This window comes from Cherax quadricarinatus, chromosome 63, assembly GCF_038502225.1.
Source record: "Cherax quadricarinatus isolate ZL_2023a chromosome 63, ASM3850222v1, whole genome shotgun sequence".
In the NCBI taxonomy this organism is placed as follows: Eukaryota; Metazoa; Arthropoda; class Malacostraca; order Decapoda; family Parastacidae; genus Cherax; species Cherax quadricarinatus.
The window spans coordinates 11,692,658-11,707,019 of NC_091354.1; the positions used below are offsets into that span (position 1 = coordinate 11,692,658).

The 14,362-nt window shown below is 40.0% G+C and overlaps 1 protein-coding gene across 1 annotated transcript in view; it reads left to right on the top strand.

Annotated features, from left to right (window-relative positions):
* LOC128698199 (ubiquitin-conjugating enzyme E2 Z) overlaps positions 1 to 14,362 on the top strand; it is an 82,679-nt gene that overhangs the window by 62,426 nt on the left and 5,891 nt on the right. The window contains exon 5 of the mRNA XM_053790331.2: positions 13,153 to 13,356. Within this exon, the coding sequence (XP_053646306.1) occupies positions 13,153 to 13,356 (204 nt within the window). The remainder of the gene's footprint in view (positions 1 to 13,152; positions 13,357 to 14,362) is intronic.

Sequence of the window (14,362 nt, forward strand, 5' to 3'; positions counted from 1 at the left end):
TTTTAATGTGTACCTTCATGCCAGCACAGTGTGTAAGTTTATTTAGGTACAAGTACACATAGGTGGGGGGAGTCATGTAGCGAGTTTTGGTCATAATTTGAAATGCCCGTATTAGCGGAACACTGTAAAGCGAAATGCCGTAAAGTGGGGCCCAACCGTACATAATCACTGTCTTTACAGAGGTGCCCAGATACGACAGTTAGATAGTCACTCCAAACTGCCAATATCCCAAACCCCTCCTTTAAAGTGCAGGCACTGTACTTTCCATTTCCAGGACTCAAGTCTGTCTAACTGGTTTCCCTGAATCCCTTCACAAAATATTACCATGCTCACACTCCAACAGCTTGTCAGGTCCTAAAAACCATTCATCTCCATTCACTCCTATCTAACATGCTCACACATGCTTGCTGGAAATCCATGCCCCTCACCCACAATTTTTTTTTTTTTCAACAAGTCAGCCGTCTCCCACCGAGGCAGGGTGACCCAAAAAAGAAAGAAAATTCCCAAAAAGAAAATACTTTCATCATCATTCAACACTTTCACCTCACTCACACATTATCACTGTTTTTGCAGAGGTGCTCAGAATACAACAGTTTAGAAGCATATACGTATAGAGATACACAACATATCCCTCCAAACTGCTAATATCCCAAACCCCTCCTTTAAAGTGCAGGCATTGTACTTCCCATTTCCAGGACTCAAGTCTGACTATATGAAAATAACCGGTTTCCCTGAATCCCTTCACTAAATATTATCCTGCTCACACTCCAACAGATCGTCAGGTCCCAAGTACCATTTGTCTCCATTCACTCCTATCTAACACGCTCACGCACATTTGCTGGAAGTCCAAGCCCCTTGCCCACAAAACCTCCTTTACCCCCTCTCTCCAACCCTTTCGAGGATGACCCCTACCCCGCCTTCCTTCCCCTATAGATTTATATGCTTTCCATGTCATTCTACTTTGATCCATTCTCTCTAAATGACCAGACCACCTCAACAACCCCTCTTCTGCCCTCTGACTAATGCTTTTATTAACTCCACACCTTTTCCTAATTTCCACACTCCGAATTTTCTGCATAATATTTACACCACAAATTGCCCTTAGACAGGACATCTCCACTGCCTCCAACTGTCTCCTCGCTGCTGCATTTACCACCCAAGCTTCACATCCATATAAGAGTGTTGTTACTACTATACTTTCATACATTCCCTTCTTTGCCTCCATAGATAACATTTTTTGACTCCACATATACCTCAACACACCACTCACCTTTTTTCCCTCATCAATTCTATGATTAACCTCATCCTTCATAAATCCATCCGCCGACACGTCAACTCCCAAGTACGTATCTGAAAACATTTACTTCTTCCATACTCCTCCTTCCCAATTTGATATCCAGTTTTTCTTTATCTAAATCATTTGATACCCTCATCACCTTACTCTTTTCTATGTTCACTTTCAACTTTCTACCTTTACACGCATTCCCAAACTCATCCACTAACCTTCGCAATTTTTCTTTAGAATCTCCCATAAGCACAGTATCATCAGTAAAAAGTAACTGTGTCAATTCCCATTTTGAATTTGATTCCCCATAATTTAATCCCACCCCTCTCCCGAACACCCTAATTAGCATTTACTTCTTTTACAACCCCATCTATAAATATAAACAACCATGGAGACATTACACATCCCTGTCTAAGACCTACTTTTACACACCCTAACCTGAGCCTCACTATCCTCATAAAAACTCTTAACAGCATTTAGTAACTTACCACCTATTCCATATACTTGCAACATCTGCCACATTGCTCCTCTATCCGCTCTATCATATGCCTTTTGTAAATCCATAAATGCAATAAAAACTTCCCTACCTTTATCTAAATACTGTTCACATATATGCTTCAATGTAAACACTTGATCTACACATCCCCTACCCACTCTGAAACCTCCTTGCTCATCTGCAATCCTACATTCTGTCTTACCTCTAATTCTTTCAATTTTAACCCTACCGTTCACTTTTCCTGGTATACTCAGTAAACTTATTCCTCTGTAATTTTTACAATCTCTTTTGTCCCCTTTCCCTTTATATAAAGGGACTATACATGCCCTCCGCCAATCCCTAGGTACCTTCCCCTCTTTCATACATTTATTAAACAAAAGTACCAACCACTCCAACACTATATCCCCCCCTGCTTTTAACATTTCTGTCATGATCCCATCAATTCCAGCTGCTTTACCCCCTTTCATTCTACATAATGCCTCACGTACCTCCCCCACACTTACATTCTGCTCTTCTTCACTCCTATAAGATGGTATACCTCCCTGACCAGTGCATGAAATTACCGCCTCTCTTTCTTCCTCAACATTTAAAAGTTCCTCAAAATATTCTCGCCATCTACCTAATACCTCCATCTCCCCATCTACTAACTCCCCTACTCTGTTTTTAACTGACAAATCCATACTTTCCCTAGGCTTTCTTAACTTGTTTAACTCACTCCAAAATTTTTTCTTATTTTCATTAAAATTTCTTGACAGTGCCTCTCCCACTCTATCATCTGCTCTCCTTTTGCACTCTCTCAGCACTCTCTTCACCTTTCTTTTGCTCTCCATATACTCTGCTCCTCTTATAATATTTGTACAAATTTCCTGTTGTTTTTCCTCTTCCAAGAGGAAAAAACAGGAAAATGGAAGAACTACAAAAGAAGTTCATTGTAAAGGGGTTAGTGATGCATCTTAGCATCAAGCAGTCTCCAAGACTACATACAGTGGACCCCGGTTTTCGATATTAATCCGTTCCTGAGAGCTCGTCGTATACCAAAATTATCGAAAAGCGAATCAATTTTCCCCATAAGAAATAATGGAAATCAAATTAATCCGTGCAAGACACCCAGAAGTATGAAAATTTTTTTTTTACCACATGAAATAGTAAGTTTAATGCACACAAACTGAAGAAGACATGCACAGTTTGTAGTACTCTACTAACAATAGAATACATGACACACTCCTTTAATGAAGATCTGGTGGTGATTGATGGATTAGGAGGAGGGGAGAGTGTCGAACTTATTGTTTAGAAGGGGAATCCCCTTCCATTAGGACTTGAGGTAGCAAGTCCTTTTCCGGGTGTTACTTCCCTTCTTCTTTTAATGCCACTAGGACCAGCTTGAGAGTCACTAGACTTCTGTCGCACAATGTATCTGTCCATAGAGGCCTGTACCTCTCTTTCCTTTATGACTTTCCTAAAGTGGTTCACAACATTGTCATTGTACAGGTTGCCAACACGGCTTGCAATAGCTGTGTTAGGGTGATTTTCATCAAAAAAGGTTTGTACTTCAAGCCACTTTGCACACATTTCCTTAATCTTTAAAGTAGGCAACTTCTTCAATTTCTCTATCCCCTCCTCCGAAGCAGTTTCCTCAGGTCTGGCCTCTTGCTGTTGAAGATGATCTAGCAGCTCATCAGTGGTTAGTTCGTCATTGTCGTCCTCCACCAACTCGTCCACACCTCCCCTAAACCTCCAACCCCAAGGACTTCCCCAATGCCACATTGGATTCCTCAACTGGCATAGGATTCCCAGGGTTAGCCTCAAACCCTTCAAAATCCCTTTTGTCTACACATTCTGGCCACAGTTTTTTCCAAGCAGAGTTCAAGGTCCACTTGGTCACTCCCTCCCAAGCCTTACCTATAAGGTTTACACAATTGAGGATATTAAAGTGATCCTTCCAAAACTCTTTTAGAGTCAATCGAGTGTCTGTGGTCACTTCAAAGCACTTTTGAAACAGCTTTTGTGTACAGTTTCTTGAAGTTGGAAATGACCTGCTAGTCCATGGGCTGCAGGAGAGGAGTGGTATTAGGAGGCAAAAACTTGACCTTAATGAAGCTCATGTCCCCAGAAAGTTGCTCTGCCAAGCCTGTAGGATGACCAGGGGCATTGTCTAATACCAGGAGGCACTTAAGGTCTAATTTCTTTTCAGTTAGGTAATTTTTCACATTGGTGGCAAATGCATGGTGTAACCAGTCATAGAAAAATTCCCTAGTGACCCATGCCTTACTGTTTGCCCTCCACAGCACACACAAATTAGCCTTGAGGATATTCTTTTGCCTGAACGCTCTGGGAGTTTCTGAGTGATACACCAATAAAGGCTTCATTTTGCAATCACCACTTGCATTGGCACACATCAGAAAAGTAAGCCTGTCTTTCATAGGCTTATGTCCTGGGAGTGTCTTTTCTTCCTGAGTAATGTAGGTCCTGCTTGGCAATTTCTTCCAAAACATGCCTGTTTCGTCGCAATTAAACACTTGTTCAGGTTTCAAGTCTTCACTGTCTATGTAATCCTTGAATTCCTTCACATATTTTTCAGCTGCTTTTTGGTCCGAACTGGCAGCCTCACCATGCCTAATCACACTATGTATGCCACTACGATTCTTAAATCTTTCAAACCAACCTTTGCTGGCTTTAAATTCACTCACATCACCACTAGTTGCAAGCATTTTTTCAATTAAATCCTCATGCAACTTCCTAGCCTTTTCACATATGATCGCTTGAGAGATGCTATCTCCTGCTACTGAATGCTCCACTGGCCTCTCCCTTGCTCCTATAGCTCCTACCACTTCGTAACGATGTTAGATGGTGAATTTATGTATTAGAAAAATTTAAAGTGCTTTTTTAAAAAAACGAAAAAAATCTGAAAATTTACTACACATTCAGATGTACATGTATATTACTCGCTGTGCCATAATAGTTTTTGTAAAATGACTATAAGCCTTTACTTTTTTTATTGTTTTTTGTATTATATAAGAGTTATGCAAATTAAAATAAAGTTATCAAGTTGGAGTTTAATTTTTATTTTATTTTTTCTTTCTAATATGTGTATTTCATTCACCATTTGGCATCGTTACAAAGTGGGCAGAGCTATAGCAGAGGGAGAAGTGAGCAGTGTTTCAGTAACTCATGATTTCCCATATAAAATATTGTATAATTATACTATTACTATCAAAGGTTATCTACCTATTATATTTATTAAAGAATAATACAGTGGACCCTTGGGTAACGACATTAATCCGTTCCAGAGAGCTTGTCTTTAACCGATTTTTTCATTGTCCGAATTAATTTCCCATAAGAAATAATGGAAATTCAATTAATCCGTTCTAGACACCCAAAAGTATTAAAAAAAATAATTTTTTAAATGAAGTATACATTTCCCTACACAGAAAACAGTGAGACATGCACAATAAACAATACTGAAATGACACCGTTATTGAGGACTTATTGATGAGTGATGAGATGGGAGGAGGGCAGAGGATGGAGGAGTTTACAACTGTTTGGAAGGGGAATCCCCTTCCATAAAGACTAGGTAATAAGTCCTTTTCTGGGGTTACCTCTCTTTGTTTTTTAATGCTGCTAGGACCAGCTTGAGAGTCACTAGACCCCTGTCACACCAAAAATCTGTCCAGAGAGCTCTGTTTCTGGCATCTCTCTAAGATTTCCCTAAAATGGGACACACTATTGTCATTGTACATGTTGCCAATATGGCCTGCAACAGCTGTGTCAGGGTAATGTTCATCCATAAATGCTTGCACCTTTGTCCACATTGTACAAATGTCCTTAATCTTTGACAAAGGCAACTTCCTCCATCTCTCTTCTTTCTCCTCTGAAGGAAATTCCTGAGTTGTGGGCTGTTGCTGTTGCACCTCAAGCTCTTGCAGCTCTGTAGTGGTTAGCTCTTCATCGTCGTCCTCCACCAACTCTTCCACATCCTCGCCACTAACCTCCAACCCCATGGACTTCCCCAATGCCACAGTAGATTCCACAACTGGCATAGGCTCCTCAGGGTCAGCCCCCAAACCCTTCAAAATCCCTCTCTTGTACACATTCTGGTCACAATTTTCTCCAAGCAGAGTTCAAAGTCCTGCAAGTCACTCCCTCCCAAGCCTTACCTATAAGGTTTATGCTACTGAGAATACTGAAGTGATCCTTCCAGAACTCTCTAAGGGTCATATCAGTGTCTGAAGTTACTTCAAAACACTTTTGAAACACTGCTTTGGTGTACAGTTTTTTGAAATTTGAAATGACCTGCTGGTCCATGGGCTGGAGGAGAGGAGTGGTATTAGGGGGCAAGAATTTAACTTTGACGAAGCTAAACTCCCTCACAATTTGCTCTTCCAAGTCTGGAGGATGAGCAGGAGCATTGTCCATTAACAGGAGGCACTTGAGTTCTAATTTATTTTCCAGGAGATATTTTTTCACACTGGGGCCAAATATGTCATAGAACCAATTGAGGAAAATGCCCCAAGTGACCCATGCCTTACTGTTTGCTCTCCACATCACACACAATTTAGTCTTGACGACACTGTTTTTCTTGAACACTGGGAGTTTCAGAGTGATACACGAGTAAAGGCTTCACTTTGCAATCCCCACTAGCATTACTACAAAACATGAGAGTTAGCCTGTCTTTCATAAGCTTGTGTCCTGGGAGTGCCTTTTCCTCCTGAGTAGTGTAGGTCCTGTTTGGCATTTTCTTCTAAAGCAGGCCTGTTTTGTCACAATTGAACACTTGTTGGGGTTTTAATTGTTCAGCCTCTATGTACCTCTTAAAGTCCTGCACATATTTTTCAGTTGCTTTTTTGTCAGAACTGGCAGCCTCACCATGTGTTACCACACTGTGCATTCCACTATGATTCTTAAATTTCTCAAACCAACCTTTGCTGGCCTTAACCCTTTCAGGGTCCAAGGCCCAAATCTGGAGTCACGCACCAGTGTCCAAGAATTTTAAAAAAAAAAATTTGTTATTTTTTCTTATGAAATCGTAGAGAATCTTTTTGTGAAGGTAATAAAACAAAAAGTACGAAATTTGGTGGAAAATTGACGAAATTATGCTCTCGCGAATTTTGATGTGTCAGCGATATTTACGAATCGGCGATTTTGCCGACTTTGACTCCCATTTTAGGCCAATTACATTATTCCAATCAACCAAATTCTTAGCTATTTCACTAGTATTACTTCTATTCTATCGATTGAGCACAAGAAATCGCCAAGTCAACTGTTTCAACTACAAAATAAAGTGATCGGAAATTGTTAATTTGGCCAATTTAACACAAAGTTCAAAATATTCCAATTTCAAAATAGGGTCCAGAATAAACAATGTAGGCATTCCTGGCACTAAACTAACATTTCCTCTGTTCATTAGTTATATTTTGAGGCTTTACAAATAAATTCCATTTTGATTTTTTATTCACATAATGAATTTTTATTCACACCAAAAAATAGAAGATTTACTGTTATGCAATACTGTAATAATTGTATATATATCATCACCATATTTGTGAATGTATATTAGACCCACCAGCTGACGTGTATTAGACGTGTGAGGTCGTTTGTTTACTCTTGAATATCGGCAAAAATTTAACATTTCCGCTACTTTGAGCTCAGTTTCAAGCCATTTCCAGTGCTAAAACCAATCAAAATCATCTCTATTTCTGTAATATGTCTTCCATTCTATCAAATGAGACCAAGAAATCGCAAATACAACTATAAAAAACATGCGAAAAAACACTGCAAAGTTGCTGTTTTAATCGAAAAATCATGATTTCAGTTTTTTTCTCTCATTATACACAGTGTGCTGCAGGATCTGTTTTATGTGGTGCACACATACCACATAGATGTATTCTCTCATATCTAGGCCCAAATGTACCACTCACAGTTTATCAGAGTGAGCTGAGCTCATGGCGTAGATCTACGGTTTGGACACTCACCGTAAAGCCGTAGATCTACGGGACGGACCCTGAAAGGGTTAAATTCACTAACATCAGCACTAGTTTCAGGCATTTTCTTAATTAAATCATCATACAACTGCCTTGCCTTTTCACATATTATTGACCGAGAAACACTATCTCCTGATAATTGTTTCTTGTTGATCCACACCAACAACAGTCTCTCCACATCTTTGAGTATTTCCGATCGCTGTTTTGTAAGCATACTTGCACCTTTCGCAACAACAGCTTCCTTGATTGCCTTTTTGTTGGCCAAGATAGTAATGATGGTTGAATGGGGTTTGTTATATAACCTAGCCAACTCGGAGACACGCACTTCACTTTCGCATTTTGCGATCTCTTTTGCGGATTCAATACAATACAGGGTTGGCACTAGAAGCTTTCTTTGGGCCCATGGTGGCTTATTTAGCAGTTACAAGCACTAAAAACAATGGAATAATACAAAATATTCCGCATGAACGTGTGGAATCGTCTTCCCTGGCTTTTAAACAATGGCACACTAGCTGTACATGGAGTGGCTGGGCCCGCTCAGACCATGTGGACACGTTCGGGATGAATATACTTAACCAAGTTTTTTCAGTAACTGAGCCAATATTTTGACACAAAAACGTGTCGCTATCTGATTTTTTCGTTATCCGATGACATCGTTACCCGAGGGTCCACTGTATTAGGTACAATGGAACCTCTTTTTATGAGTTTAATCCATTCCGTGACCTTGCTCGCATCTGGATTTGCTCGTTTGCAGAGTCAATTTTCCTCATTTAAATTTATTGAAATGGAATTAATCCGTTCCAGTGGAATTTCAGGCACGACAAAATACTTCAATAATTTCCCTAATATCAGCTCTAAGGCTTATTTATCTATCAGAATTCATTTAATATGTCATAATAAACAATATTAAGAGCATAGAAAGATGATATATACACTAGAATGAATAAAATAAATGTCATTACATATGTGGCTAGTGGTGGTGACAGTGGCCATTGTTGTTATCAGGGTACAACAAGGTTGTTTTCAAGGTACAAGGTCTGCCACTGCTGCTTCATGTTGTCTGCCACTGCTGCTTCATGTTGTCTGCCACTGCTGCTTCATGTTGTCTGCCACTGCTGCTTCATGTTGTCTGCCACTGCTACCTCATGATGTCTGCCACTGCTGCTTCATGTTGTCTACCACTACTGCTTCATGTTGTCTGCCACTGCTGCTTCATGATGTCTGCCATTGCTGCTTCATGTTGTCTACCACTACTGCTTCATGTTGTCTGCCACTGCTGCTTCATGTTGTCTGCCACTGCTGCTTCATGTTGTCTGCCACTGCTGCTTCATGTTGTCTGCCACTGCTGCTTCATGTTGTCTGCCACTGCTGCTTCATGATGTCTGCCACTGCTGCTTCATGTTGTCTACCACTACTGCTTCATGTTGTCTGCCACTGCTATCTCATGATGTCTGCTCCCACTTTTGCTAGCATGTTGAAGAGCTTTCCAATATGTGAAGGTTGAGGGACAGTGCCAATCGTACAGGTATTGGACAGTGACATCGTTTGTTTACTCTTGAACATTGCCAAAGAATCGAACATTTCTGCCTCTTTGAGCTCAATTTCAAGGTACTTCTCGTCGTGAAACCAATCAAAATCGTATCTATTTCTTTAGTATATCTTCCAGTCTATCAAAAGAGACTATAAAAACGAGAATACAACCATAAAAACCATACAAAAACATACCGCTAAAGGGAGGCTAATGGCTGAGAAGCGAACTCTGTTATTTATGGTGTACGTTAAGAAACATCTTTCCATCATACATCGCCTAAGTTTCAATAAGATAGTCCAACAAACAACCGAGATCAAATTCCTTAAATCAAGAGCAAGAGCCCCTCACCAGCATCAAGGAACCTCCCTTGAGCCCCGCACACATCTGGAAATTTTGCTCGCATCTGGAAGCAAAAAATCGACCAAGCAGCTACTCATATCTGGAAAAACTCGCATTTGGATGCACTTGTAATATAAGATAAATAATGTAGAAGCATGATAACGATGCCCAAATTAATAAAAACTGACATTATTTAGAGAGGTATTGAAGGGTGGAGGGCAGGGAGGGATAAAAAAGTGACCGTGACCATTACAGAAAATGTTACATGCTATGTGCCTGAAGGGTAACTGTAGAAAATCATTCTTATCCTATGCAAAGACTGAGAAAAGTGCGATTTTCTCAAAAAAAATTTTGTCCCAAGTAATCGGCTATGCATGCGTTTCCTAGAATATCTCTGAAGTAAATCATTGACCTATTTCATGTTGTATTACCGTTAATAATAAACAAATTGAAAGGAATTTCCCAGTAAACATAAAACTGAATGTTTTAATTTTGGGTGGTGACACTTTTTAAGTGTCAGTAAGGAGTGATTCCTCGATTAGCAACGAATTAGTTTTCCGATGTGGTCTTAGGAACGGAACTCTGTCAATAAGTGAGGAGAGACTGTACCCAGTTCATCAGTACCCAGCCTTATTGAACATTCTTCCCTCATCACCTCTACCATTCCAGGTACATATAATAGTAATACATAGATAAGAATAAGGTGATGAGGATATCATATGAGTTAGGAACAGAAAAATTGGATTTAACATTGGAGGGAGGGAGTATGGAAGAAGTGAATGTGTTCATGTATTTGGGAGTAGACTTATCAGTGGATAGGTTTATGAAGGATGAGGTTAACAATGAAAGAAATGAGGCGAGTGGTGCATTGAGGTATCTGTGGAAACAAAAAGTGTTAACCATGGAGGCAAAGAAGGGAATGTACAAGAGTATAGTAGTACCAACGCTCTTATATGGGTATGAAGCATGGGTTGTGAATGCTGTAGCAAGGAGGAGGCTGGCGGTAGTGGAGCTGTCGTGTCTAAGGGCAATGTTTGGTGCAAATATTATGCAGAGAATCTGTAATGTGGAAATTAGGAGGAAGTGTGGAGTTACAAAAAGTATTATTCAGAGGTCTAAAGAGAGGTTGTTGAGGTGGTTTGGTCATTTAGGGAGGATGGAGCAAAATAGGATGACTTGGAGGGCATATAAATCTGTAGTGGAGGGGATGAGGGGTAGGGGTTGTCCTAGGAAAGGATAGAGGGAGGGGGTAAAAGAGGTTTTATGTGCAAGGGGCCTGGACATGCAGCAGGCATGTGTGAGCGTGTTAGAGAATGGAGGCAAATTGTTTTTGAGATCTAACAAGCTGTTGGAGTTTGAGCAGGGTAATATTTTGTGGAGGGATTCAGGGAAACTGGTTAACCGGACTTGCATCCTGTAGGTGGAAAGTACAGTGCCTGCACTTTAAAGGAGGGGGTTGGGATACTGGCTGTTTGGAATGACATCTAGACTGTCATATCTGTGAGCCTTTGCAAAGACAGTGATTATGTGTGAATCATAGCAGAAGTGTTGAATGATGGTGCAAGTGTTTCTTTTTTGGGTCACCCTACCTCAGTGAGAGGGGGCCTGCTTGTTGAGAAAGAAATAATAATTCATGAGGGATTGGAGATGAATCCTTCCTCTATAAATATCCATGCATGTCGTAAGAGGTGACTAAAATTTCCAGGAGCAAGGATCTAGTAATCCCTTCTCCTGTATAAATTACTAAATGTAAAAAGAAAAACCTTCGTTTCTTCTTTTTTTGGGGGGAGTTGGAAATAAAGCATCTCCTCACTTAATGATGGAGTTCCGTTCCTAAGACCATGTCAGTAAGTGAATTCGTCGCTAAGCAAGGAGCCTAGTATAATGGTAGTGGGTTTGTGTCAACCATCTTTGATATTGTTTTAATGTCACCTTTGCATCATTTATAACTTTTTTTGTATATTTTTAAATGTTTATACAGCAGTGTACTGTATGTTGTAATAAACAAAATAGAAGAAATCAGCATTAATATACATTATTTAGATATGCATACTAGTCAGAGAGCCCGTTGTAAGTCTGAGTCGTCGGTAAATGAGTACATCGCTAAGTGATGAGAGGCTGTATTAGAAAGGAGGGAATATTTTACGGAGCTGTTAAATGTTGACTAAGGACAGGGATTTCATGTATAAGGGTAAAGAGGTTTTTGTTACATTTATGGATTTGAAAAAAACATGTGATAGGGTGGATAGGGAAGCAATGTAGCAGATGTTGCAAATGTATGGAATAGGTGGTAGGTTACTGAAAACAGTCAAGAGTTTTTATGAGGATAGTGAGGCTTAGGTTAGAGTATGTAGAAGAGAGGGAGATTATTTCCCAGTAAAAGTAGGCCTTAGACAGGGATGCATGATGTCACTATGGGTGTTTAATATATTTATAGGTGAGGTTGTAAGAGAAATGAATTCTCAGGTATTGGCAAGAGGTGTGGGATTAAGTGATAAAGAATCTAACAAAGTGGGACTTGTCATAGTTGCTTTTTGCTGATGACACTGTGCTGTTGGGAGATTCTGGAGAGAAGTTGCAAGGGTTGGTTAATGGGTTTGGAAGGGTATGTAAAAGAAGGGAATTAAAAGTGAACATAGGAAAGAGCAAGGTGATGGGTATAACAAAAAACTGAGGTAATGAAAGAATGGATATCAGTTTGGAGGGAGCGTGTTAGGACTGAGTTGAGACAAATGGTTTTTATGACTAGATGTGCTGTTGGAGTGTGAGCAAAGTAACATTTATGAAGGGATTCAGGGAAACTGGTTAGCAAGACTTGAGTCCTGGAGGTGGGAAGTACAGTGCCTGTGCTCTGAAAGAGGGGTGGAGATATATTGCAGTTTTTGAACTGTAGGATAGGCACACCTCTGGCAAGACAGTGATAGAGTGACTGATGATGAAAGTGTTTCTTCTTTTTTAGGTCACCCTGCCTCGGTAGGAAATGAACGATGCGTTAATAAAATGATTTTTTATAAAAATGATTTTATTAACTATAAAAATAAAAAAAAAATTGTCAGATGATATAGAGATTCTTCTTCTTTCAACACACTGACTGTATCCCACTGAGGCAGGGTGGCCCAAAAGGAAATACAAAAGCTTCTCCTTTTACATTTAGTGTTATGTACAGGAGAAGGGGTTACTAGCCCCATGCTCCTGGCATTTTAGTCACCTCTTACAACACGCGTGGCTTACGGAGGAAGAATTCTGTTTCACTTCCCCATGGAGATAAGAGGAAATAAACAAGAACTAGTAAGAAAATAGAAGAAAACCCAGAGGAGTGTGTATATATGTATATGCTTGTATATGCATGTGTAGTGTGACCTAAGTGTAAGTAGAAATAGCAAAATGTACCTGAAATCTTGCATGTTTATGAAACAGAAAAAAGACACCAGCACTCCTACCATCATTTAGAGATACATATTACCATATTTATGTTAGCCATGGTCCTTGTTTAACAATGGTTAATATGTATTTTCTTTTTCAGGAGCATAACATTGGAGACAGTGAACGTTATAATGCCATTATCATGCATGAGTCCATCAGGGTTGCTGTCATACAACAGCTGGAGGGCAACACTACTGCTCCTCCAGACCTGCTCAATGTTATGCAGGCTTCATTCATGGAGTATTATGACCATTATGTTGAAATATGTGAAAAGAATAAGCACAGAGATGGTCAGACAATGGATGTGAGTATGTTGGAACATGTAAGATGATAATGCATTAATTACTAAATTTATCTGTTGCCCTCACTATCCTAATTACTCTTAACTTCCTTTCCCTCCAATGTGATATCCAGTTTTTCTTAATCAAAATCATTTGATACCCTCATCACTTTACACTTGTCTGTTTTCACTTTTAAGTTTCTACCTTTACACACCATCGAAACAAATGAAACATGACATAATGACTCTTCAAGGGGGTGCCTTGATGCTGATCAAGGGTCATTAATCCAAGGTATTGGAGCTGCTCTTGCATTCCTTGGCACAAACTTAATTGCATCACATTTCTCAGGTGCTGTGTGTGCCCTATGGATTTAGGGCTTGCACATGATTATTTTTTTTTTTTTTTTTTTTTTTTTTTTCAACAAGTCGGCCGTCTCCCACCGAGGCAGGGTGACCCAAAAAAGAAAGAAAATCCCCAAAAAGAAAATACTTTCATCATCATTCAACACTTTCACCACACTCGCACATTATCACTGTTTTTGCAGAGGTGCTCAGAATACAACAGTCTAGAAGCATAAACATATAAAGATACACAACATATCCCTCCAAACTGCCAATATCCCAAACCCCTCCTTTAAAGTGCAGGCATTGTACTTCCCATTTCCAGGACTCAAGTCCGACTATATGAAAATAACCGGTTTCCCTGAATCCCTTCACTAAATATTACCCTGCTCACACTCCAACAGATCGTCAGGTCCCAAGTACCATTCGTCTCCATTCACTCCTATCTAACACGCTCACGCACGCTTGCTGGAAGTCCAAGCCCCTTACCCACAAAACCTCCTTTACCCCCTCTCTCCAACCCTTTCGAGGACGACCCCTACCCCGCCTTCCTTCCCCTATAGATTTATATGCTTTCCATGTCATTCTACTGTGATCCATTCTCTCTAAATGACCAAACCACCTCAACAACCCCTCTTCTGCCCTCTGACTAATACTTTTATTAACTCCACACCTTCTCCTAATTTCC